The 26225-nt window shown below is 46.2% G+C and overlaps 1 protein-coding gene across 12 annotated transcripts in view; it reads left to right on the top strand.

The window, feature by feature from the left end:
* ptprk (protein tyrosine phosphatase receptor type K) overlaps positions 1 to 26225 on the top strand; it is a 196381-nt gene that overhangs the window by 140288 nt on the left and 29868 nt on the right. For all 12 annotated transcript variants that reach the window (XM_031581318.2, XM_031581317.2, XM_031581322.2 and 9 more), the window contains 6 exons: positions 13316 to 13618; positions 17135 to 17244; positions 18163 to 18361; positions 20733 to 20838; positions 23278 to 23551; positions 23796 to 23832. In XM_031581318.2, the coding sequence (XP_031437178.1) occupies positions 13316 to 13618; positions 17135 to 17244; positions 18163 to 18361; positions 20733 to 20838; positions 23278 to 23551; positions 23796 to 23832 (1029 nt within the window). The remainder of the gene's footprint in view (positions 1 to 13315; positions 13619 to 17134; positions 17245 to 18162; positions 18362 to 20732; positions 20839 to 23277; positions 23552 to 23795; positions 23833 to 26225) is intronic.

The raw sequence follows: 26225 nt of genomic DNA on the forward strand, positions 1-26225 counted from the left end.
GGAGTCTTAAATGGAGAGATACCCCTGATGTTACTGAATAGGACTGAATTGCACCAATGAAAGACGTCTCGGCTCAAAGGGCAATGCCACAATGCCAGATTAGTCCTCTAGAAGAACGTACATTTTTTTTTCCCTCGTGTGCCTTATGATGCAGAGTGCCTTCTGTGGGGCATACGTCGGCCCGCCGTCAGACATAAATAAAAGATGACTTTGAGTGCGACGGCCTTCCTAATGTTTGGCTTTTTGTCGGCGGCAGTAATCTGCGCCCTGTGTCTTCTGGGAGGATTTATCCGCTCGCTCAGGCCCGGCGGCTGATTTGTGGCCAAGCCCGTGCTGGAGGTACGAGCCAGTTATGGGAGCGTCCTGTGTAAATGGGGGAGGCCGCTGTCAGAATGGCGTTCATATTTCATGGCTAATGGGCACACACTACCTGCTGCTCCACCGCTCCCACCCCCCTCCCCCCCAACCACACACGCATAGGCAATTCCATCATGGGGTCTCCACAGTGGTGTGTGTGTGTGTGTGTGTGTGTGTGTGTGTGTTCATGCACTTCTATGTATGTATGAAGAATGTGATGTGTGTGTGATGTGTGTGATGTGTGTGTGTGTGTGTGTGTGTGTGTGTGTGTGTGTGTGTGTGTGTGTGTGTGTGTGTGTGTGTGTGTGTGTGTGTGTGTGTGTATGTGTGTGCAGCTTACATTTCATGTATACTCCCGTGTTCCTGTAGTCATGAACATCTCTGGGGGTTAACTTCTAGGGTCTTAAAGTTCACATAATGATGAATGAATAACGGTGCTGCATCAGCAGGGCACGGATTTATATGCACTGAATGTCAGTGCACCTGTGGGTAAGGCGGTCGTTTTCAGCCAGTAGTGCCTTGCACACGGACGCACACACACACACACACACACACACACACACACACACACACACACGGACGCACACACACACACACACACACACTCACACACACACACACACACACACACACACACACACACACACACACACACACACACACACACACACACACACACACACACACCATCCTATTATTTTAAAACACAGTACATCTCACATCCATGCTCCTCAACTCCAGAAGGTTAATGTACAACACCTACACTCAAATGGAAGCTTTTAAACAGCGCAGGCTTTGTGCGACACAATTATCTTTTAACAGCAATTTCCCTTTCTTCCAGGGCTGCGGTCTCATTCTCGACTGTGATTTCCTGCCTGGGTAATGTACCAGGCGACAGTAAAATGGTTACACTCGAAACATCATTGACTATGGACCAAATTGGATCTCCAACAGTTGTGTGTTTTCAGGGGGAGAAAGGTGTGCCATGCAAATAACACATTTATTTGAAGAGAGGAATAGAGTATCTATCTGTGACTTGGTTAATTGAAAATTGTGCGACATGGATCGTTTTTGGGGGGTTGGGATGGTGGGTGGTGAGGAAATGATGGCCCTCCCAACCCCCCAAATACAATTTTCTGCTGCTGTCGTAAGTGTGTGGGTAATTGATATGAAACTAGAGTGATGTGCGGTGTGTTTCATTTTCCCATTGGGAATAGTGAGAATTAGTTTCACCCCCCTCTAGTCGTCCCTCGGGGAGACGCTCTCTTTCATTTATTATCTTTTGTCACTCGCTTCTCTCCTTTCTCTCTTCTCCCACTTTCCCCTGCGTCGGGACGGTGTCATTTTCATAACACTGAGACACTGGGGTGGATAAGGGGTGACATGTAATCAGGTGTGGAGATAGACCATAAGCTTTGACTCCGCATCCTGAAACCCAAACTCACTAGAGACTGAACGCAGACTCGGTCACGTAGGCACACGAACAGCAGGCATTTTACCTGCACCATGTATCATTTGCATGTACAGTGTAGTGTTGTACGATTTAACAGAAACAACCATTTAATTTATTCCTTTCATTCTTTTGACCACAAAATTAGTAATTTTTTCATAACGAAACGTGTGTGCTCAAGAATGCTTAAGAGGGATATTTGAAGGTGGTAGTGTTTGTGAACTGATCTCTCTGCTGGTTCTTTCCAACCTTAAAGTGGACTGCTAGCTAGCCAGCATGCTACCATTCATTTGAAACAGGCTGGAAATCAGGATAAGGTGGTGAGTGTGTTGGTCACAAATTAAATATTTGGGAACACACGGAAGAATTGGCTATCAACTCCACATTACGGCCAGTCACTCATCCTGCTATTGGCCAGCATGTGGTTCGGGATCGTGTTATGGTTTCTGAGTGCAGGCTAACTTGTTGCCTGTGGACTGCACTACTTCAGCTTGGCCCTTTGTCTCAAACGCAGTGTGAAGCTAAGGGTAGGAAGCAGCTGGCAGCTTGTCCACCTCAGCAGACCTCATTAGGTGTGTGTGTGTGTGTGTGTGTGTGTGTGTGTGTGTGTGTGTGTGTGTGTGTGTGTGTGTGTGAGAGAGAAGGGCAATATACACCTCTGTGGCTGTGTGTTTGAGTGTGTATGTGTGTGCTTATCTCTGTGTCTGCATGCACATTGTCTGTGTGTGTGTGTGTGTGGTAGGCACACTGTGTTTTCTCACATGACATTATCTGTGGACAGCTTTATGGCAGCAGAGGAGGTTCTGTCCAGCTGGGGGTGGGGGGGGCCCTGCAGATGAGACGAGCTTCAGCCTGACAGCGGCTGACCGGCCTGCTACATCTGCATGTGGGGCTGGAGCCTCCTGACGGCCCCCTCTCCCTCTCCCATGATTAATGAAAATGGAGCCTGTCTGCAGGCGGGCGGCAGCGGCTGCTACTGAGGCTATGGATGTATGGAGCTGGTCATTACCGGTGCTCTGAGATGATGGTATGGTTGGGTTGAGGAGTGATGAAATGCTGGCTTGTGGTATGGAGTGACTTTTTAGACCACCCGCTCAGTGAGGTTTGTTTGTGGCTGTTAACATATCAAGGAGAAAGGCTGCAATGTATTACGATATATTCAGCGACCACAGAAAGAGAGACTGTTGGATCTCTCTATCTGAATCTTGCTCGGTGGTTTCTCTGGCTGTTTTCAGTCTCTTTTGGTGTGCTCAGTTTGTGGCTGATAAGCTTTTTAATCTGAAAGTTGTAGGATGTCCACATCCATTCTGAATTCTGCATGCAATAGCCTTTTTAAAGTCTCATCCACAGAAAATACAAACAGCCTGGATTCCAGGGAATTAAAGTCCGGGCTGCATATTCGCTGTTGTTTTTTGTTCGTTTGTTTGGCTCCCTAAAATGCTGTTAAGGACTGAGTTAGAAAGAGGAAGCTTTGGGTGGTGACTTTTTTTTTTTGGGGGGGGGGGGTGGAACATATGACGATATGGTGGGCTTAACATAATCCTGTATTTCACACTAAGAGAGTACAGCTGAGCAGGTTGGCTCCACTTTAAAAAAAAAAACAACAAAACACAATGACTTTTAAAAAGAGAGCCAGAACCAGTAGGAAGGGAAAAAAGAAAACTGGACTTTTTGTCCCTCTTTGCTTCCCACGGTTTTTCTACAATTTGTTTGTTTGCTCGCTTCTCAAATGGGCTACTGTACTTCGGGAGGTGCTCAGGTTAACCAAAGGGTTGTGAAGGCCGTCACCAATATGAGAGTGGTTTTGTTTTCAACATATTGGTTTCACGGCAGAGAAGGAAGCGAATGTTGTTAGCATCATTGAGTTGGCATTGAGTCGTATCATGTGTCATAAGAGACAAAAGGAACAAGATCCAGATGAATCTGACTGTTTCTAAAGCGTTGATGTAAACTGATCTCAACTCTTCAAAATGTGTGAGGGGAGAAAATAGAGATTTGAGTGATTGGATTATTTCAGCAAGGTAATTAACCGATGGTGTGTGTGGTGTATTACCGATTCGGCGCTTAAGCCAGGTGCATGTGGCAGCTGTAATTGTTATGCAGGTGTTATTGGTGTGTGTGTGTGTGTGTGTGTGTGTGTGTGTGTGTGTGTGTGTGTGTGTGTGTGTGTGTGTGTGTGTGTGTGTGTGTGTGTGTGTGTGTGTGTGTGTGTGTGTGTGTGTGTGTGTGTGTGTGTGTGTGTGTGTGTGTGTGTGTGTGTGTGTGTGTGTGTGTGTCCCCTCTCGTCATGACAAGGTGCCAGACAGCTTCAGTTGCACTAGCAAGCAACCCCATATGTGTGTTTGTGACGGGGCAACTGGCATCTCAGTCTGAAGGGGTGATGGCGTCATATATAGACTTCTATTGCCTCCAGAGCTTCAGCGACATCCCAGAGGAGTTGAGACACCACTCCTCAGTTGACACTAGTGATACGTGTGTGTGTGTGTGTGTGTGTGTGTGTGTGTGTGTGTGTGTGTGTGTGAGCGATCTTGATTTATTTATGAGGTGCGGGTCTGCGATGACACAGTCTCCGGGGCTGTGACCCGCCAGTAGGTGATGAAAGATCCTCCTGGGCTTGTCTTCATTTAAAGCAAGTCCTCTTTAAGCAGAGCCGCCGCCGCTACCACGTGTCTTATTAAAAGCTTATCAATCGAGATCAGAGCGCCGACGAATGCGCTTCCTCGGGCCGCTCCGTCAAGCTGTGAACTCCTCAGCAGATTTGACAGCAAGATGAAGAGTGGACGTCATTCGTCTACATCACTGCAGTTGCTTCCCTTTTTCAAAGAGTCAGCTTATCGCTCCTTTTAAGTCTTCTTATTAGGGGGGCATCTACCCCTTTAGACCTACCCCCCCCCCCCCCCCCCCGAACACACATACAACCACACACACAGGGTCTCTGTGAATTTGAATGTGTGGGGAGGTCTGTATATCTCTCCCTGTTAAGTAATGTACGCACCATTAGCTAAATGTAATGTGGTAGCCTTCAGAGGTTTATGGGGCAGAGCCCATTAGAAAGCCCTGGTGGCCGGTGTGGTGCTCTCTGTGCTCCACGTCTGTGGGGAGCCTGCGCTCAAAGCTCAAAAAAACGCAATTAAAAATAAATGATATTGGATTTTACAGCTAAGGCCTTCCTTCCTCCTCTCTGTCTTCCCATCGTTTTGTGGTTCGATAGGAAATTGAATTATGGGTTAAAGTGTGTTTGTGTGTTGGGGTTGGGGTTGGGGGGGGGGGGGGGCTTCCACGAAGTGCGGCACGCGTCGATGGAGGTCGCCCCTTAGGCAAGCGCGGTGAGAGGATTCCCGGGTCCTGGCTTAATGGAGAAGCAAATGAGGCAAACAGCGGCGTTATTAATGCCTTTTGATTTTTTTTATATTTTTTTTATTATTAAAGGCCAGCTGTCCTCTGAGCGAAGTCAAGCACTGGCCCCATCCATTCCCGCACATGGCGCCCGTCACCCTCACTACTGGGCCTGCTGTGAGAGTGAAACATCCAGAGTCAGTGGCTACAGAGAGAAAGGGAAAAAGATAGAGATGGTTAACAGAAGCCTGACTAGTAGTGCATGAGAATGTAGTTAGTAATACAGGTCAATTTAAGAAAAACACCGTCTTTTTAAACTCGGCCTCGTTAAGCACTTACATTAAGTTACTAGAGAAATTCTACCATCTTTGAGAGTTTATTTTGTTAGATAAGCCTCGTCTTGTCAGGAGTCAGGACAGGGTTAGGGATGATGCATTTGGATCTAAATTCTGAAGTGGATTCATCTAATTTATCACATTAATTAAACAAAGGATTTTAAGATTTTAGACACAACAAGAGCAATGTAAGATGGTCATCCAGGACTTCACTCTAAAAGATGAAAAGAAAATGCAGTGTCCCTGATTGCTTGATTCTGGATGCACTAACAACCCCTCCTGCTGTCTCTGTCCTTATCTTTACCCTTCTTGGCTGTTAAGTCACTGACAGCTCTCCCTATTCATCTTGGGTAATAACATGTGCGACCCTCCAGTAATTGGTGCTTGGGTTTATCAGCAGAATTGCCCTCCAAATTTCCAGGCTTTCATTAGCCTGTACTCTTACATTTGATTGCAAAGTGATCTTATCCCCTCAGCATCTTTACAACTTCCCATATCTCTCCCACAGACAGTAGAACAGCCCCAGCCATTAATGAAGAAGACCCTTAGAACCACTAGTGGATTCTCAATGGGTGCCCATGGATCAAGTCCTAAAGCTAGCAAAAATAAATTCTGGACTGGAGTCAGCAGTGTTAGCTAGTATGATCACTTCTTTGAAAGGTGTGTTCAACAAACGTGTTAACCACAGTTTCCGGAGTATTTAATCAAAGATCTTAACCGGCAGTCCCTTCTAAAACACACAACGCACTTGTGGCTGCCTGCAGAGGGAGAACAACACCTGACTCTGCTCTTGGACCTGTAAACAAACAATGAAAGCTCAAGTTCCACAATGTTCTCCTTTCGCGACATGTGCAGAAGTCTGGAGATGGATGAGCTCTCCACAGGCCAGGTTAGAACCAAGTGCATGGATGTAGCTACCCTACCCTTTGCAAAATATATCTCACAATTCCTGTGAGTAGTGCACAGGCAGGATGTTCCTTTATTCACTTTAAACTAGTTCAGTTGTCATTTGCGCTTGGAGGAGGATGATTATGGCTATGGCCTGTGTGTACGGTAGCATAGGCCATTTGTTTATTATGGTTGCAGAAAAATTAAGAAAACACACACGCACTAACAGATGGACATAATAAAGTGATAATGTTTTTTCATATAATTCACTGACTTTGAATTAGTGGATCATTGATTTCATTTCCCACCAAACAAATAGTCTTGCCTAAACCGCGTCTTAATTAGGGCAGCTGCAGTCCAGAAATAGCCTATGTCGGTGTACAAACACATTTTCCTTGGTAGCCTATAGACTATCAGAAAGAAACAGAAAGTTGTGTACGTTTAAAAAGTACACCCATTGTTCTACAGATTCTTGGCACTGCACCCATCAGCAGGAAAGTCGGCCTTTGGCCGTGCTCAGAACAGCCAATGCTACGCTGACCTAATGAGTGCTACACTTGGCACATGAGTGCTTTGTCGACTTTATCGAAATAATTCCCATTTACATTCCTCTTAGACTTGATTAGTTATGTTTCGCTTTATTTTCCCCCCTTTCTAGCCATTGCCCACGATAAAGGAATGTCTTGCCGTGGAGTGCGGAGGCACAATTTTGGGTGCTTTGTGCAGTCTCTTTCCCCCTGCCACATTATTGCCAGCCACAGAGATAAAGTGGCCGTTCTGCTCCAAAGGGTTTAACTGATTTTTATATAGGAAAGCTGTTGGAGCTGAAGAGATAGCGGCAGCAATAGTGGTGGTGGTGGTAGTGGTGCTCGGTGGAAGACCCGCTCTTCTGACTGACATTTAAGAAGTTTGGTAGCCGAGGGAGGAAGCAATCTCTGTGCAAACAGCAGACTCCTGTTGCAATTAAAGATCTAATCCGTGCGGTTCGACACACACACGGAAAAATATATATATTTTTTTTTTTTTCTTTCCCCTTCCCTGGGTCTTTGTTTTATGCCACAGCGGCGGTGGCACCTGTTTGGGGTGGTCCTTCGAGAGAACAGACGCTAAGCCCCCTTTCGCAGTTTATTGATGGAAGAACAACACCATTTGCATGAGGTAATGGAGCACAAACAGAACTGTGCTTCAGCGTTCAAACGCGTCGAGCTCAGGAGATGTCTTTCAAAACAGAAGTCAACAGCCTGCAAGTGATCTGTTGTCATTGCGGTCCTCGGTCCTCGGTCCTCGGTTGCTGCAGTTGGGCGGACTTTTCTTGCACCACAGCGTAATCGTTTTCCACTTCTTGGTTTCTTCTTCTTGGTTACTTCTTTTTTTTTGTTTGTTTTAATCTCAAATTAGTCTGAAAGTCGCGCCATAAATACTTGTCAGAGAGTTTGTTAGAACACGTCTTCAAACGAAGCAACTTCTTTTGTCTGTGGCATCATTAAATCCTTATCCACTCAGTGTCTGGTTGTGCAATTAAATCGGAGACCTCTCCACCCTCTCGCTAATCACTAAATGTAGTCTGGTCCTCCCGTCTCTTTTCAACACGGTTTCCAGGCCACACATTTCCCACTAAGTGCATTAATGTCAGTGCAATAATGCATTTTCAAGCTGTGTCTAATTAATTAACCCTAATCAATGCCACCCATGGCTTGAAATAAGATATGCAAGCAATTGAAGTTGTGACATTTTACGCAAACTATTTTCAAATGCGCCCCCCTATTGGAAAAAGAAGTTGGCATGCCACTGTATGGCTTCTTATATAACTAATTGTTTTCTGCTTTTTACAAACGTGATGTTTTTATGGCTGTTTTATTTTGCTGCCTCTGTAGAACACTTTGTAACGTGGATTTCGCTTTATAAATAAAGATTCTTATTATATTGTAGATTTGTCTTTTAGTATTTTGGTCAGTTGTATCCCAGTTGTATTCCCTCTTTGATTTCCCAAATCAAATTCGTTAGAGCGTCCACGCCATTTAAAAATCATTGTTCATTTGATTGTTATTGATTTGCACTCTGTAAGTTTGGAGCACTCCAAATTGTTCTCGGTCTACCTTTTTATGTATGTAAATGGTGTTTTCGCTCTCTCACTTGCTCTCTTTCTCTCTGATGGAGGCTGCACAGCAGAGAGATAAAGTGGGTATTGTTGCTTCGCCACAATGAGACGGCTGTGCGAAACAATAGGTTTTGTTTTCGACATCAATCGCTGATTTGTCACAGCAATTTAGAATCCAGGGATGCCAAATGATTCTCAGTGCTGGAAGGAATCCCGAACGGAGAGGCATCAGAATGCCTCCCTTACCCCCAGCCCCTACTAGCATGGCCCCCGCCAGACTCCCCGCTCCTCCTCGTTACCCTTCGGTGAACTGTAGATAAGGACAGGATAAGGGGAACTACAGAGTGCTGGAGGTTGAAGGGGGAGGTCTGTTTGTCTTTCGGCCTGCCTGTGTGTGACGGCCCATTTGTGTTTGGGGCCCAAAGGGCAGCCCTCGCCTCCCCACCCCCACATCCATCCAGCCTCTTCAGCAAGGTGACAAACGTTTACTCCTCACACTTGTTTTCCTGCATCTATATTCATTGGCAGTAACAGGCTTAAGGTTCGACAAACCGGCTATAAACATTCGGGCTCCCCGAGCTTGGGCTCCCCCCCGAGGGCCATATACCTGCGTTTTAATTTAAGCTCGTCGGTGGGGAAAAAGTGTGCGCCAGATTTGAGCATCGGGGGGAATCAATGAAATTTATCATCGTGGAGGATGCCTAATCTGTAAAGTTAATGCAGAGGCTTCGAAAGTATTGATCAATTCTGAAGGGTACACACGTTGTTAATCATTCGCCAGGGCGATAGAATAAACATTGGGTGCATGGGGGGGGGGTGAGAAACACGTAATTGTCTACTGAGCAAATAGCTGTGTGTGTGTGTGTGTGTGTGTGTGTGTGGTGCCAGAAAGCTGATGGGCCATGGGACGTCAGGGGTAATTTATTTTCTGCTCCAACATGCTATCGCCTGTTTGACACATAAATTGATGGGGCAAGTCAGAGATCCATCTTAGTCTAACTTGGGCCCTTTAATTCATTCTGTTTTTAGGAGGGGTGAGGGAAGGCTGGTGCAGGGATTGTATGAGGCGTGGTTGGGGTGAAAGGTGTGTGTGTGTGTGTGTGTGGGGGGGGGGGGGGGGGGGGGGGGGTAAATCTTCCACCCCAACCTGAATTGATCACTCTCAAGCCCTCATGTAGCCATTGGTCCTGGGTTTATTCACCACTGAATGGCACCTTGTCTCTGATATGGCAACTCCCTGTCTTCTGTGACCAGCGGCCTTTGATCTTTGATTTTGAAACCAGACAGAATACATTTGCGCTCTCATCCACCTGATATCTGCTCAGAGACAAACTGGATTTCGGAGGCCGGATGTGTAGCAGTATTTGTCCAGAGATCACTTGGGGTTAAAAATACTCTTTGAATGATTTGGTTCCTTTACTATTCGTCCATGTGTCGGGCAGTACCAGCTCTTCCTTACTCTTCGTTCTGGTGTGGGTTACCAAATTGAGCTGTGAGCCAATATTGCCTTGACCACTTGGCAAAACACGCACACGCACACACACACACACACACACACACACACACACACACACACACACACACACACACTAGAGTCATTCTTTTAATTTCCGCTGTGCTCTCCCTGAGACCTGTCAAGATTTAATACGTTTTTTTTTTGGTTTTTTTTTGTTGCCTGGGTTCCGAAGCAGTGGCCCACTGTCATCATCCCTTCCCTGACTGACAACCAGATAATGACTTGTCATAGGTACAAAACACATCTATGGGCCACGCATGTATTTTGTTCTTATAATCACATTTCCCCCTTCCCCTTTTTTTCCTCCCTGATCATTTGTATGAAATTATCCGTGGACAAGTGTGAATTGCACTTGGGAAGTAATAGTGTTGGGGGGCGGGGGGGGGGGAGGATTTTCCCCCCTCCTCCGTCTTCTTGGAGTATTTATTAGCCACTTGTTCCGTCGGGAGATAAGTTAGGGGAGGTGTGTGTGTGGTGGCGGTAAGGGGGCGTAGGGTCAACAGGTTGGGGGCGCAGCCTCCTTTTCACCATAGCTGATAACCTGTGCCGTCTCGGAGAGCAATTCCCCCGCGGAGCCCACTTCCAGGAGGAAGGCTTTGCTATTAAATAAGGCCAACGCGAGTGTTTTTTTTTTTTTCATCTGGCATGGGGTCAACTGTGGACAGGGCTCCAAATTAAAAAGCCCCGAGGGCAGAACCGAGTGATTGTCCATCTCCCCCCACCCCTCGTCTCCCTCTGTTTCCCCGTTTCAAACACACGCACACAGTCCATACTCACACACACACACACACACACACACACACACACACACACACACACCCTTCCATGAAAAGGAAAGCGAGATTTAATTTACCCCGCGTTATTTCTGGCACTCGCTGTGCGATTACGCGCTTCACTTTGAGGCGGCTCCAATGCGGAGCGACAACTCCCCGTTTCCGGGAGAAACGTGTCTGTATGTTTCCTCACGCCGCTACATGCTAATAATTAGGGGCAGATATGATAAATGGACGACAGGCACATTCAGAAGGTTAATCCGCCATCACCTCATTTCTAAAAGTCAGCGACAGAGAGAGAGACATACAGTGAGAGAGAGAGAGAGAAAGAGAGAGACAGACAGAGAGCTTTATTTTTTAATAAGCCCAAAGCTGGCAGTCACTGTGAGGCCTATGTTAACAAGTCCCCCGTCTTCATGCTCAGGCTTTCATTTTAATTAGACTACAAAGGAAAGGCACTCCTCAACTCCTCTCATCAAACCGCAGTTGATTGCACTCACCGGGGGTACCTGCTCGAGGGGAACAAATGTTTTTTTTTTTTTTTAAATCAATCTGCAATTTAGCACCAAGAGTTCACGTTTTGATCTTTGACTGTTTGGCTTCCTTTTTTTCCACCAAATAAAAGAGCCAAAAATATTCCTATTTTTTGGCCTTTCCTTTTAGCACCTCAGTAGCCTTAAGGGTTATAGTCATCAGCAGCACAAGAGATTGAATATTTTCTTTTACATTTTATTTATTTATTTATTTATGTATCAATTTCTTTCATGAGTTTGAGGAGTTTGTCCGAGCTCTAGTTTTTTTTGTTTTTTTTTGTGCAGGGAGTCTTGCCTCCACATTCCTTGAGCCCAGTGAAGTCCAGTGAAGGCATTAGCCCATTTTCTCTTATAATGAGAGCAGTGCATTGGGACACAAGTATCCACCGGTACGGAAAGGCCTCGGCATTGGCTTGTGCAGGAGACCCCAGTGTGTCGGGGCAGGAACCCCCGACTGTCGGCTGCCTATCCGTCAGCGGAGTACAAATGGAATGGGCTTTTAGCACATGCTTTGGTGACATTCCAATTTCACTTTGGTTTAAAGACCGGCCCCCTCGGAATACGCCCCAAAAAGATATTCCCCCCACGCTTTAAAGGGCAAATATTTTAGCTTATGTGAGACCCTGACACTCTCAAGTCATTTTTCCTGCCAGAGAAAAAAAAAAAGAAGTATTTGGCTGTATTTCTCTTCAATATTTTAACCCCATTACCCTCCAGTGCCAAGATGGATGGCATTTTAATGTTAAAGTGTTATGTGAGGGAGGTAGGTCCTCACAGCAGGTATTCAGTTTAATGTCAGTAAAAACTTGCTCATCCAGCTGTAGAATCCTATCACTGTTACAAATCTACTATCAAGGCAAGGCAACGATGCACACTGTTTATTTTGGAAGTTTTCCTAACTTCTGCCATTTTCAGAGGCAGTATTGATGGCAGTATCTGCATCATTGATAGTCATCTGCTCATCCCTTTCTGAATTAAAACCTTTTGTAAGTCTTCATGCTTTGACTGCAGTGTCTGCCATCTCTAATGTACAATAGCTATAAAGTGCATTAGCATTAGCAACACCTCACATGTCGTAGACAAGATACTAATTGGAACAAGTCGGCATGAAGTGGCAATATGGAGGGTCCATGACACCCATCAATCGATCCAATCCCCCGTAGTCCAACAGCACTATTGCTTCCTTCATTTCACTCCCCGCCGTAGGAATCCGCACAAGGAGACAAAAGCTAGTATTTGCATCATTGCTCCAATCAGGCAGGTAAATTGCACATTTAGAGTAATTAGTACCCGCTGTGGCATGGCCGCTTGATGGATTGCAGGTCGGATTATATTGACTTTCTCCCTGGGTGATGTATTGGCTAATTTAGAGGCTCTTAAAATGCCTCAGCCAGTGTCCTCCTGGTCAGCCTGGCATCTGTGTGCAGATTCCCCTCAGCCTCCCCAAACATTGCATTTACTGCACCCCCAACCCTCCCCCCCCCCCCCCCCCAAACCCTTCAACTGCCACTGACATTGAATCTTGTTAATAGCCTCATTATTTGACTGCAGATTTCTTTGAGTCCCTGGGGGAGTTTGGGGGGGGTGGGTGGGGAGGGGTTGGGTGAAGGGAAAATAAAAACGAGAAGGCTGTGTTTTCGTGGTGCTGCTAGAGGACTGTCAGGTGATCGCTCTCTGTCTACGACAGTCCGTCCGTGTGGCCAGATGGAACAGATGGGTTAATAAATGTTAATATGTGTTCGCGCAGGGCCTGTTATTCATTCCTATGAATAGCCAATATCTGTTTAATGGGTTGTTTGCCGTTTCCCTCCTTTCACACTTTTTTACTGCAGAAAGATGAGTTCCCCCATAGTGAGAGAGTTTTTTTTTTTCCCCAGCCAAATGGCTTTCTTGTTGTTGTTGTTTGTATAATTTAGGAAATCACAAAGCTATCCCAAGGTTGCACTATCCACCACCTATCGCATTTAGCATGAGGCAAAGCTTTAACCCACAATGAATCTGTTTCCCCCCCCCCCCCCCCCCCATGCAGAGCCGATGCGAACGCCGAAGCGCCTGAAGATAGCGGAGATCCAGGCCAGGTTCATCGCTGTGGACTGGGAGTCGCTGGGCTACAACATCACCCGCTGCCACACCTTCAACGTCACCATCTGCTACCACTACCACAACGCCAACAACCAGACCAAGGCCGACTGCCTGGACATGGACCCAAAGGCACCGCGGCACGTGGTGGGCAACCTGCCCCCCAACACCAACGTCAGCCTGAAGATGATCCTCACCAACCCAGAGGGACGCAAGGAGAGCGACGAGACCATTATTCAGACTGAGGAGGATGGTATGGACTATAGACACACACAACACACACATACACTTACACACATGCACTTACACAAACAATCATCATAAATTCACAAACATCTATTCAGACAGCAGATATTCTATAGCTGTTTGAAGCCCCCAAACACACACACACACACACACTCACACGCACTCACACGCACTCACACACACGCACTCACACACACACAACACACACACACACACACACACACACACACACACACACACACACACACACTGGTGTGCACATTTTGAGATGCAGACCCACACGATTTCAATCAAACACCTGGTTCGGCCGACCTTTCCCTCAGCCCATGAATTGCAGTCCACTTATATTTCCTTTAAATTGCAGTGCTGCTCACACGCTGCCAGATGAAAACATGAACACAAAGTACACACACACAGATATAACAACACCTATGCACACACACACACGCACACACACACGCACACACACACACACACGCACACACACAGACACACACACAGACACGACAAAGCTCCCAGGTGAGATACAGTAAATAAACCCTTCCGAAGCAGGTCACGTCGCCTCCTGGCTGGCTCCCTCTTTAATGGTCACTAGCTGGAGAGCGGTGCGCACGGCTGCGGTGATAACGGGGCGACCGTGGCGGAACTCTTAACATGCCATTAAACGCTGGAGGACCGCACACTCGCTCTCTCACTCTCTCTCTCTCTCTCTCTCTCTCATGTTCTCTCTCTCTCTCTCTCTCTCTCTCTCTCTCTCTCTCTCTCTCTCTCTCCCTCATGCAGATGATGGGCCTGCCTACATGCCTTATTTTGCTGATCCTTTGAAGTAGCCTAGTCCTGTTTAGATTTCTATGTGTGTACCCCGGCCCTGCCTTGAAGGTAACCACCGACAAATGGCTGAGGCAGGTGTGAGGCTTTGGCCAGAATTCATAAGGAAAAAATCAATCCACTCCACCAAACACACACACACACACACACACACACACACTAACAGTTTTCTCAACCTTGAGCTATTCCTGTGAGTGCATTTCATTTAGTTGTGTCAGGCCCAATCTAGGCTGTTTCCTCGAATAAGAACCAACACCACACAGCTCACAGTCAAAGCACAACGACTAACATCAGCTCGAGCAAAATTAGTGTTTCCTCTTCGATTAATTGTTACCTGTTGAATGAATGAATTCATTTTCATTTTGAAGTTTTTTTTTTTTTTTTACTTACCTTTGTGTCAAAGTGAAATTAAGTGTTCCATGTGGGACATACGTCTCCACTGTGGTTAAGTGTGTGCGTGTGTGTGTGTGTGTGTGTGTGCGTGTGTGCGTGTGTGTTGTGTGTGTGTGTGTTCCCTTGCTTCACTGGGAAGAGAGAGATGTCTCAGTGGCACATATTTGATGAATAGGGCCTTGTCTGGAGGGTGTGAAGCCGGCACAGCCTCTGTAAACAGAGTGCCCTCAGTGAGCACTGAGATGGCGCACTGCTCACACACATACAAATGCGCGTGTGTGCACACACACACACACACACACACACACACACACAGAGGCTTTCTCTTCCTTGTTGTTTTTCACACATACATACATACATATGTTTCTTTCACCTGTATATACAACAAGCAAACAACCATGCACACAAGATTTCTCTGTCTTCCTCTGTTTCAATCATACATACACAGCGGACAGGTAGGCTGTGCCCGACTGACTCAAGCCCACGTGTTTGCATACTCTCCCTTTCTCACACACACACACACACACACACACACACACACACACACACACACACACAACACACACACACACACAGACTCCTCTCTCTTCCTCAGTTTCAATCTGACACACACAGTGAAGGGGGAGACTAAACCCAACTGACCATCTCTCTTTCTCTCACACACACACACACAACACACACACACACACACACACACACACACACACACACGCACTCCGTGATCTGAGAGACAGCCGACTCTTTCGGAGCAACCCCCCTTGGGCTCCCATCCACTGACTCGAGTGACATGTGCGCCATCACGTGACTCCGGTCATGCAACGCATGCCCCGTCTGCTGTGGGCGAGAGACTGGACTGGACGTCTCTTGGTGCAGTTATAGGAGGTCTCAAAATCCCCATGCCCCGTCTGCTGTGGGCGAGAGACTGGACTGGACGTCTCTTGGTGCAGTTATAGGAGGTCTCAAAATCCCCATGCCCCGTCTGCTGTGGGCGAGAGACTGGACTGGACGTCTCTTGGTGCAGTTATAGGAAAATCCCCATGCCCCTTCCCCCCCCCCCCCCCCAAAAATACACAAACCCTCCCTTCCATATTAAAACAGAAACAATCTTTTCTTTTTTCCTTTCTTTGACGTCAAAGTGAGTGCTTCAAAGAGCTTGTTGTAGCGCTCCGCTGGCTCAGAAGACAACGCCGAGTCAGTTCTCGCCAAGCTGCGTAATTGTCAGTATCAGTGTCAGCATTTGATTGAATAACAAGACTGACGATATGCATTAGCATATTTACAAAAAGAAAAATCACATCAGTCACATGAAAGTCTCTTTTTTTTTTTTTTTTTCAAGAGATAAACAGCTAGCAGACTGTTTTCATTTGTTTGTTTGTTTTATTTTCTGAATGGCATTTCGTGGCGATAAAACAAATCCCAAATCAGGGAGACAATGTAGACAGACCGATCAGCTCAAACACCAAAGAAATAAAGATAGAGAAATAATGTGAAATAATACTGTTGGCTTCAATAACACACACAAAGATTGGAGCCTCCTGCAATCTTAATGATGCCTGCTTTTCTTCTTTGCTGCCCAGTTTTAGGCATAGTAATGCATTTACTGTAAATAAAAGCAATCGGCAAACGTGTAATAGCTATGGGAGACTCGCAAGTGGTTTTCATGAGAGATGGCGTATTAATCATGCTACCCTTGCGATTGCGTGACAACTTCTCTCTCTCTCTCCCTCTCTCTATCTATCTATCTATCTCTCTCTCTCTCTCTCTCTCTCTCTCTCTCTCTCTCTCTCTCTCTCTTCTCTCTTCTCTCTCTCTCTCTCTCTCTATCTATCTATCTATCTATCTATCTATCTATCTATCTATCTATCTATCTATCTATTATCTATCTATCTATCTCTCTCCTCTCTCTCTCTCTCTCTCTCTCCTCTCTCTCTCTCTCTCTCTCTCTCTCTCTCTCTCTCTCTCTCTCTCTCTCTCTCTCTCTCTCTCTCTCTCTCTCTCTCTTCTCTCTCTCTCTTCTTCTCCCTCTCTCTATCTATCTCTCTCTTTCTATCTCTCTCTCTCACTCTCTCTCTCTCTCTCTCTCTCTCTCTCTCTCTCTATCTATCTCTCTCTCTCTCTCTTTCTATCTCTCTCTCTCTCTCTCTCTCTCTCTCTCTCTCTCTCTCTCTCTCTCCCTCTCTCTCTCTCTCTATCTATCTCTCTCTCTTTCTATCCCTCCCTCTCTCTCTCTATCTATCTCTCTCTCTCTCTCTTTCTCTCTCTCTCTCTCTCTCTCTCTCTTTTCCCTCCTCACCTAATGCAGTGCCTGGCCCGGTGCCCAGTCCATCCATGAAAGCCACACCGTTTGAAGATCGCATCTTCCTGTACTGGAAGGAGCCGCTGGAACCCAACGGGATCATCACTCAGTATGAGGTAATGAAGCTGGAAGGAAAACGGTCAGAGAGAGGTGGGGCGGAGAGGGCTAGACAGGGGAGGGGGGGGAGGGGGGGGGGGGGGGGTGAAAGATGTGGTTTAGGGAGGCCTGCCACGAGAACTTTGGACGCGGAGAGGAGGGAGGACAGACTGTCTGGGTCTGTTGTTGCTCTCCACATGTGGTTTGTGTGTCCCGGAGCGTGTTTCAGACAAGGTCTCTGAGGTCCACGGACATGGATGTCCAAAGATCAGCAGAAAAGAGAGCAGAGGCTCAGGCAGTCAGGTGCTTATGACCAAAGAAGTCGCACAGGAATTGCGGGTTAAACGCAGTATTCAGGTTCTTGATATATGTTCCAGGTTAAACTCCGAGCCAGCGTATTGATTGAGAAATGCAGTCTTTTATTTGACTTAAGAGCATTAAGAGAGGGCGCAATGGTCATAAAATATCCAGAACTTTCACCGTGGAGAAAATGTTCTTTCCATACTGTCCATCTGCGAATATGGGAACTCTGCCTAAGCCCAGAGAAAAGGGGGATGTAAGCTGATACTCCCTACTCTCTATCTGGTGCAGGAGAAAGACCCTCTGAAGGCCTCGCTTTCTCACAGCTTCAATATATTCAATTTCATGGATATTAATTGCACTAAAACCCACTAATAAAACAAAGCATTAATTTGGATTTACATCCAAATTAGTGTGTTATTTCATCCAGTAATACCCCTAGACAGATGTCAGTTTACACTACATTAGCGCAATTAATCCTTTTCAGTTCTAGCCGCGGAGTATTGTTGATACTTGCTCGGAATATTCATGTTCATACTGGCAGTGGTGATTTTCCAATAGCCGACTCGGTGCTAATTGGGAACAGACGACGTGTTTTGAACTCATCCAGTTTTTCCTGTTGTCTCCTGGGTGAACAGATCAGCTGCGGCAGTGTGCGGTCATTTGACACGTCAGTGTTGCTGCGCCCGCCGCTCATCGTCTCCCTCCCCTGGAACACCACCCACCACGTCTTCTCGCAGCTCCACCCGGGCACCACCTACCAGTTCGTCATCCGCGGCAGCACCGTCAAGGGCTTCGGCCCCCCCGCCACCCTTAATGTCACCACCAACATCTCAGGTACTGGTTCGCCTGTTCAGGTCCAAGCCAACCGCATGCACATATACTTATATATATCCACAGATACAACCACCCACATACTCTTACACACACGCGCACACGCACGCACACGCACGCACACACACACGCACACACGCACACACGCACACACGCACGCACGCACGCACGCACGCACGCACGCACGCACGCACGCACGCACGCACGCACACGCACACACACGATGTCTGACACGACTGTCAGGACTGTCAGCTATCGCTCAAGCTGTCCGATGAAACAGAGGTGAAACGGGGCCAACAAGGATGCAGCAGCATTGATGATTTAAGAAGTAGAAGTTGACAGCAAACCCAATGGAAGCATTTGACTAAACCAGAGGAAAAACCTGAGAACAGCTCAAATGAAAAAAGAATACATTAATGGCCTCAGCGATGGGCTCGACACACACACACACACACACACACACACCCAAACATGATGAAGGGTTGTCATTTCATGAGGTTAAGGCCACTGGATGGGACCGATGGGGGAGGGAGAGCTTATTGAATGGACTGTAGAATGATTTGCTTCTAACAGATGCTAATGCCGTCCAATGTCCTGCACCTGCTATAGTGTATGTAAGTCGAGTGCAGTTTAGTGAGTGTTTAGAGTTTGGTATTGGCATTTTCACACTCCCTGGCTCCAAAGAAAAAATCCCAGTGAGAAAATCAATGGGTTAAACAACACCAGTAGAAAACCTAGGCAAACCGTTTAGTGAGTTAAAATGACCTTTTGTAACTAACTGTTGTCTTGTAAAAAAATAAAGATGTTCCTACCAATATGCTAAAGCAGAAAATAGACAGACTAAATCTTGTCGCTTGCCTTGAGCAGCATGTGAGACTCGAGTGGTATCCATGGTTACAGACAACTCTTAACGCTTAACTTCTTATGAAACGTCAATCTGTTGCATAGAATAAATCCGATGTTTATCCAATACATAGGTAATTCATGTGTTTACTAAAGTTGACTGTGCGGTTGTTCTGAGAACACTTGAATCCCTGTTCGGTAAAGCTAGCTATGGTTAGCCACTGCTCACCTTGTGACTTTTTAGTCTGTTGTTTTTCCAGGATAGCAACGGACACATTTTAGAGATATAATGGGTCTAAAGTCTATACAGAGACGACATACACAGAATTGAATGTGGGGTCTCTAAAGCAGTTATTTAAATACCACAGGCATTATTTGTTGATTTTCCAAAACCCCATTCTTTTTCTCATAGGGATTAAAAAAAAAAAAAAACAGAATAAAAAAAAAATGCTAATCAACCGCATACAAAATTACAGCGGTCACTCCCAAACTCTATTGTGCCCTGCCTTTAATGGCCCCTTTGTGCAGATCTCACCGTCACACACACACACACACACACACACACACACACACACACACACACACACACACACACACACACACACACACACACACACCTGCAGAACATCACTCTGTCCTTTCACCATCTGCTTTTCAGAGCGGGCATCAATAGCAGTGGATAACTGTTTGTGGTGCAGTCATGTCCAAACACACACACACACACAGACACACACACACACACACATACACACACTCCAATCTTGGCAGCACTCATCGAGACCTGGACTGCAGTGGATGTATTTGGGATCTGTTGGAAAAACGTCAGCCGAGGACCTCATTAGGTGATAATGCAGACCATGGCACAGGCAGCATTCAAGGGAATCAAATTAGGCAGGTGAATGGAGATAAAAGCTTCTTGACATATTCCTCAGTGGCTAATGGACGACAGTGGCTTCTCCCATAAAGGAGTGGGGACCTGAGTGCTTTCTATTTGGGAGCGTATGATTTAGGTCTAAGAGATGTAAGTATTGTAATTGAAGTGTAATCAGGGAAAATCCGAAAAAGATGCATTGGGTCACACTTTAGCGAGAGAAAATTGTGCAGAAGTACTTTAGAAACCTGGTCACAAACAGGAAGAAGCATTCAGTAACTGCAGATGTATAATGAGGTGAGGTCAAATCCCACAAATGGAGCCGTCTTTCAAGGATGTTGTGAACAAGGCTGTGTTGACATGAAATGTTCTTTTAATAGTGGCTCCTCTGCCTAGCCGAGTTTGAGGTATATTCAGCTCTTCATACTCATTTCGCACAAATGCTGTTGGAGAGGCAATGGGCATGCCATAGTTTGTGATGAAATCCAATGCATCACCAATGTAGATGAATACACTCAACCGTTACTGTAGGATCGGGATATGAAGTGTCTCTCAAAAGTGTTGCTATTCATGAGTCCTTTCTCTCTTTCTCTCTCTCTCTCTCTCTCTCTCTCTCTCTCTCCCCCCCCCATCTCTCTCTTTCTGTTTCCCCCTCTGTAGCTCCCACCCTACAGGAGTATGACAGCTCCGAGGCCTTCCTGAATGAGACGGCCACAACCATCACGGTCCTCCTCAAACCTGCCCAGGCAAAGGGAGCTCCGATTAGGTTTGTGATCCCACAGACCCCTTAATTTTTTTTTTTTTAAATCTTTTGTTCCTTTTTAAACATGAGCAACCCCATCCCAAGTTTACCCAATTCCATGCCGTTTCGTCTAGATTGAAACCATTGCCGGAATAGTTTTCATGGACATGATCCTGCTTCACCGACCCCCGTGGAGAATTAACCCAGCAGGGGATGTTGTTGTCCCCCAAGCAAAGCGTGCTGACTCCAAGTGTGTGTTCCCACAGCATGCTCTTTGAGGTCCCAGATAGATTAGGACACTAATCGAGGTCTCATAGACCCCCCCCCCCCCCCCCATGCCACCCACCTCATTCCGGAGCCTTCCACAAGAAAACCTGTCTGCCTGGCCGCCTGCTGATCTCTCTCCATCTCTGGCTCTTCCCAGAGTCTCCTCACAAATAGACCCGTCCGTAGCGAATCAGAGGGGTTCTCTACAGGGACCTGTAGACCATCACCAGCTGCAATGTCCGTTTGAATCGTCCACTGGCCCGCATCCCCATCCCTTTCCTCCTGCCCTATCAGTGCAGGGCTGGGATATAAGAGTCAGGAGGTACTTTTCAAAAAGGTGGATTTGGAGATAACTCTCGGCTCTCCGGCTTGGTGAATCAACCATTATGTGGGCCAACTTGCACTATGCACAGGTTGAGAATGGGAAAGGCTGGAAGGTTTGACGGCAGGGGATGAGGGACAAACAGTGCTGCATACAAACCACCCCATAACTTTTTACTTTTCCCTTTTTTTATTTTTCTCCCCCCACATTGAGTCCATCAAAGACTTTCCCTTATGTTTTTTTTTTAGCATTGTTGTTGTTGTTATTGTTTGTGTCAACTCAAGGGCTTATTTATTTGTGTTGTTTTAGAGTGTTTGTTGACATTGCATCGTCTAATCATTTAATCAGATATCTTTTCATAAGGCCAGCGCTATGGATGTCAGCGTGAGTGAGAATTTGTTCTAGCCAGGATTAGCAAGTGTGTGTGTGTGTCTGCAGATTAAAAGATTTGCCCGCATCAACAATGTTAAGACGGGTACGATTTTTAATACTGACACAATGATTCAGAATCAGACAGATTTTGAGGCGCTATACTGTATGTGTATCTGCATACAGCCTTCATGATGGAAGCAGGCCTTCTAACTTAGATGGTTTCTGGCACCGAGCTCTGTTTTCCTGGCAAGACTACTGATGCCGTCTGATGGATAATCACAGGACAGGTTGGGGTCCCGGCAATTTTGAGCGAGTTAGTTAAGATGCCGGTAGAGCAAGTGAGATAAAAAAAAGTGCCTCTGGCCATCTGCTCAGGTAATTTGTAACAGTTTGTTATTGACAACCACTACATGATGGAGAGAGGAAGAGAGAGGGAGAGGGAGGGCAAGCAATAAAGGAAGAGCGACAAGAAAAGAAATAGAAACCGTCCAGACGCTTACTCTATTTCGGTGGACAAGGGGCGAATTCCCTCGTCCGTCTGCGCTCGCGTTTAGATTTGTGAAAACGGAAGCCATGGGAAGGTCAAGGAGGTGGGGCTAGGGCAGCTTGTGGAGTTGCCCGTCATTGATGCTAAAGGATGGCTAAGTGCAAGAGAGGCAGTTGTACAGGAGAGAGGGAGTTAGGAGAGTGATGGGGGGTCTGTATTCTGGTGGAGCCCCTCAGCTGTGGAGGAATCGATAATCACCGAGCCCTCACTTCTCACAGCTCCCTGGGCGTGTGACTAGATTTCTTCCACCACGTTGGCCTCCTTTGCGGTCCCCCTTCGCATCACACAGTTGTCGCCTCTGTGTCGATGATGTTGTTGTTGTTGTTGTTGTTGTTGTTTGTTTGATAGCTTAGCGCCCTCTCACCACTTTAGCATGCAAAAGCCCGAGGGGAGGTACATTTGGAGATGAGGTACAAGAAGGAAGGAAAAAAAAAGGGACATACTGAAGTGGATGAAAAAAAAACTTCCCCTATTTTGGGATTCTTAAATATAAATGTACGTGTGTGGTTTTGCTCTCACCGCTTCGTCAGAAGTAATGGCTGCTTATTAAGGGGCATGTCAATCTGAAGCAAGGCTGCAGATTAAACATCAGAGTGAATAAATTGGCTTTTTTTTTTATGTGTGTGTGAGAGTCGGGGGGAAAACCTGGGCCGCCTAAAATGCCAAGTGTTGCCAAGCAATAGGGGTCCGCTCCAAGAATGAAAGCTCATTTGGCATGGCTCGATCATGCTCCATCAGGTGAAAGATTGCTTTTTATGATCGCGCCGCTTCTGTGTTTATGGGTTGGAAGGTGTGTGTGTGTGTGTGTGTGTGTGTGTGTGTGTGTGTGTGTGTGTGTGTGTGTGTACACAAATGGTTGGTGAATGAAGCTTGGCAACACTGTCTTGGGCGATGCAATTTATTAGAAGAGGCTTTGATGCCATCCTCTCTGACTTTTATTTTGCCCTCTCCACAGCGCTTATCAGATCGTGGTGGAGGAGCTGAACCCTCACCGCTCGCGGCGCGAGGCTACCTCCACGGACTGCTACCAGATACCCGTCTCCTACCAGAGCGCCTCCAGCGGCGGCCTGCCGTACTACTTTGCCGCCGAACTGCCGCCCAGCAAGCTGGTGGAACAGATGAGCTTCACGGTGGGGGACAACAAGACCTACCGCGGCTTCTGGAACCCTCCACTGGCACCCAGGAAGAACTACAACATCTACTTCCAGGCGGTCAGCAGCGTAGAGAAGGTAAACGGCTTAAACTTCATCCTACTTTCACCCAGGCCAGGGCTGCTGTTCTTCCCATCAAGCTCAGGATTTAGCTTTGTGTGGCGCAAATGCACAGGGTTTTTCTTTTTTTGGAATAGAGGCTAGGGCTGTAGACATGCAAAGCCTTTGCACACTATGTTTTATGAGAGTGCTGATTTTGTTGATTTGTTTATTTATTTTCTTCTGCTGGCATGCTAATCTGTGGGCTTCTGTTCCCCTGCAGGAAACAAAAATTCAGTGTTTGCGATTGGCAACCAAAGGTGAGAACGAGCTGTCTTTATTTATGTCATTATGTATTGTTTGTTTGTTGGCTTTGTTAGTTTGGGTGGTTAAACCGAAGGAAAAACACTGAGCAGATTTTTCTGCGCTTGCTCACCTGTCATGAAGACTTTTTAGGACGCATGTACCCCCACATTGACTTTTTCATAAACTCATTTTCATGTTGCCTCTATTTCTCTCTCTCTCTCTCTCTCTCTCTCTCTCTATTTCTCTCTCTCTATTTCTCTCTCTCTCTCTCTATTTCTCTCTCTCTCTCTCTCTATTTCTCTCTCTCTCTGTCTCTCTCTGTCCCTCGCTCTCTCTCTCTCTTTCTCTCTCTCTCTCTATTTCTCTCTCTCTCTGTCTCTCTCTCTCTCTCTCTCTCTCTCTCTTCTCCTCTTTCTTTCTCTTGCTCTCTCTTTATGTCTCCCTCACTCCTGCTCTGTCCCCTGATGGAGCCCTCTTTAATGCCCATGCCTCTTAATTTCCTGTCACTCCGCCAAAAGAGCACTGGTGTAGGCGGATTCGGGGCTTCAGCGGAATTAGCGAAAGCTTATTTGTGATATTTGCGCTTGTAAAGCACCTTGTTCTGCTGAACAGCTTGGGCCTATGGAGATGAGGGGCAGGCCAAGCCAAGCCAGTTGCGAGGATTTCATAACAGGATCTTACTCTTTTGATGGGTAAGCCACGCTGGTAGGTTTTTAACTGATTAAGGAGTGGCCTGCCCAGTCCCACAGTGCTGGGTTACCCATGGCACAAACAAGGGAGGGAGGGAGGGAGGGAGAGAAAAAAAGAGAGAGAGAGAGAGAGAGAGAGAGAGAGCGAGATAGATAGAGAGGGAGGAGCAGGCAGGGCTGGGATTGTTGAGATGACTTTCACTGCGTGGTAATAGTCTTATGCAATCTGGCAGCAAGTTCTTTGACGTGAAAATGTTTCACCATACACTTTTCTGCCATTTTAGTATGATTTTTTTTTATTCTTTTGCCATTTTTCAGTATACTCAATGTGCTATGTTTTATATTTTCATGTACTTTAAGTATTTATTCATGCATGTATTACATAAAGCAGACCAGCTGGTAAAACACTTGTGCTGGTAGAGACGAGGAAATCATTCCGTTATGTTTTCATTTCCTTAGAATCACTAATGCAGTAGGTCTCACTCTGCAATCAAAACATGTTTTGCCAAGTTATTATCCTCAGCGACAGACTTAATCTGCACCCAGTGAAGTATGATATTATGCCGTGGGGATATACAGTATATTCCTTTTAATGGTGGTCGTATGTGTGGGCCTGCAGACATGACAATAGCCTTATGGACGGATTAATCAGTAGACGGCTATCTCTTCGTTTCCTGCTAGGCTTCTTAATGGTCAGCTGTTATCACATCCTGCACTCGTTTCAGTCTCTGTGATGTTTTTGTTGTGCTTAATTGTTCATCTAACCCCTCCTTATCCCATTGATGGTGTCACTCCTAATGCTGTTTTTGGTGGTTGATGTAAAATAATGGCAGAATCCTTTTAATGCTCTATTATCTGTCCAGATGCATTTTTTTTTATTATTATTTGATAATAGTGCGGTTTTGCCACGGAAAGCTTAGAAAGTGGCACGGCCATGCGGCAGGATTATCAGACGGTGAAAGTGGTATGCAACCGCAGTAATCCCTAGACAGCTGGGTGCGCATTAACGTCGTGGACCCCTCTTTTCCCTTATGAGTTTTGCTGTTTGGGTCTCAAAGATTTTCACTTAGATGCTTTGTTCCGTCATCTGCTGTCAGTGGCTCTTTTAAGGGCCCTGCCTCGGCCAAACCCCCACACAAACAGCATAATGAAGGCCACATACATCATCACATCATCACATCATCGTTATCACGACATACATGCTCAGAGTTAATCTACCCAGAGTACTAATGCTGTTATATGTGTACAGTATAGGCAGAAATAAGACTGGGCTATTAATCGAAATTTTATTTTCAATTACGATTTTGGCTTCCAACGATTATGGAAACAAGATAATCAAGATAAACCGTTAATGTGCTGCATTCTGTTTTGCAACAATGTTTTGCATTCTGTTTTGTCATTTTGTCTTCCAGCGCACCCCTTTCCTTTATGTTGGTGTGCTTTCGTCCCTCCCTAAAAGCCCAAATTCACTCTCAGCCAGGCTGTGGCATATTTAGTTCAGATCGAGGAATGATGACGGAAGGAGAGCTTTTGGTCAATTTCAGCCACCGCTCAAATTTCACATGGTGTATTATTCATGACAAAACATGCCATTACATTTGTTTGCAAGCTAAATATATTATAGTTTAATACTACAGGGCTAATCTACAGGGCAAAGAAGTTAAAAGTTAAGTCAGAAGTTATGACAGTGAGTACTGCATGAGACCAGTGGTGTAGTG

The sequence above is a fragment of the Clupea harengus genome, chromosome 15 (assembly GCF_900700415.2).
Source record: "Clupea harengus chromosome 15, Ch_v2.0.2, whole genome shotgun sequence".
NCBI lineage: Eukaryota > Metazoa > Chordata > Actinopteri > Clupeiformes > Clupeidae > Clupea > Clupea harengus.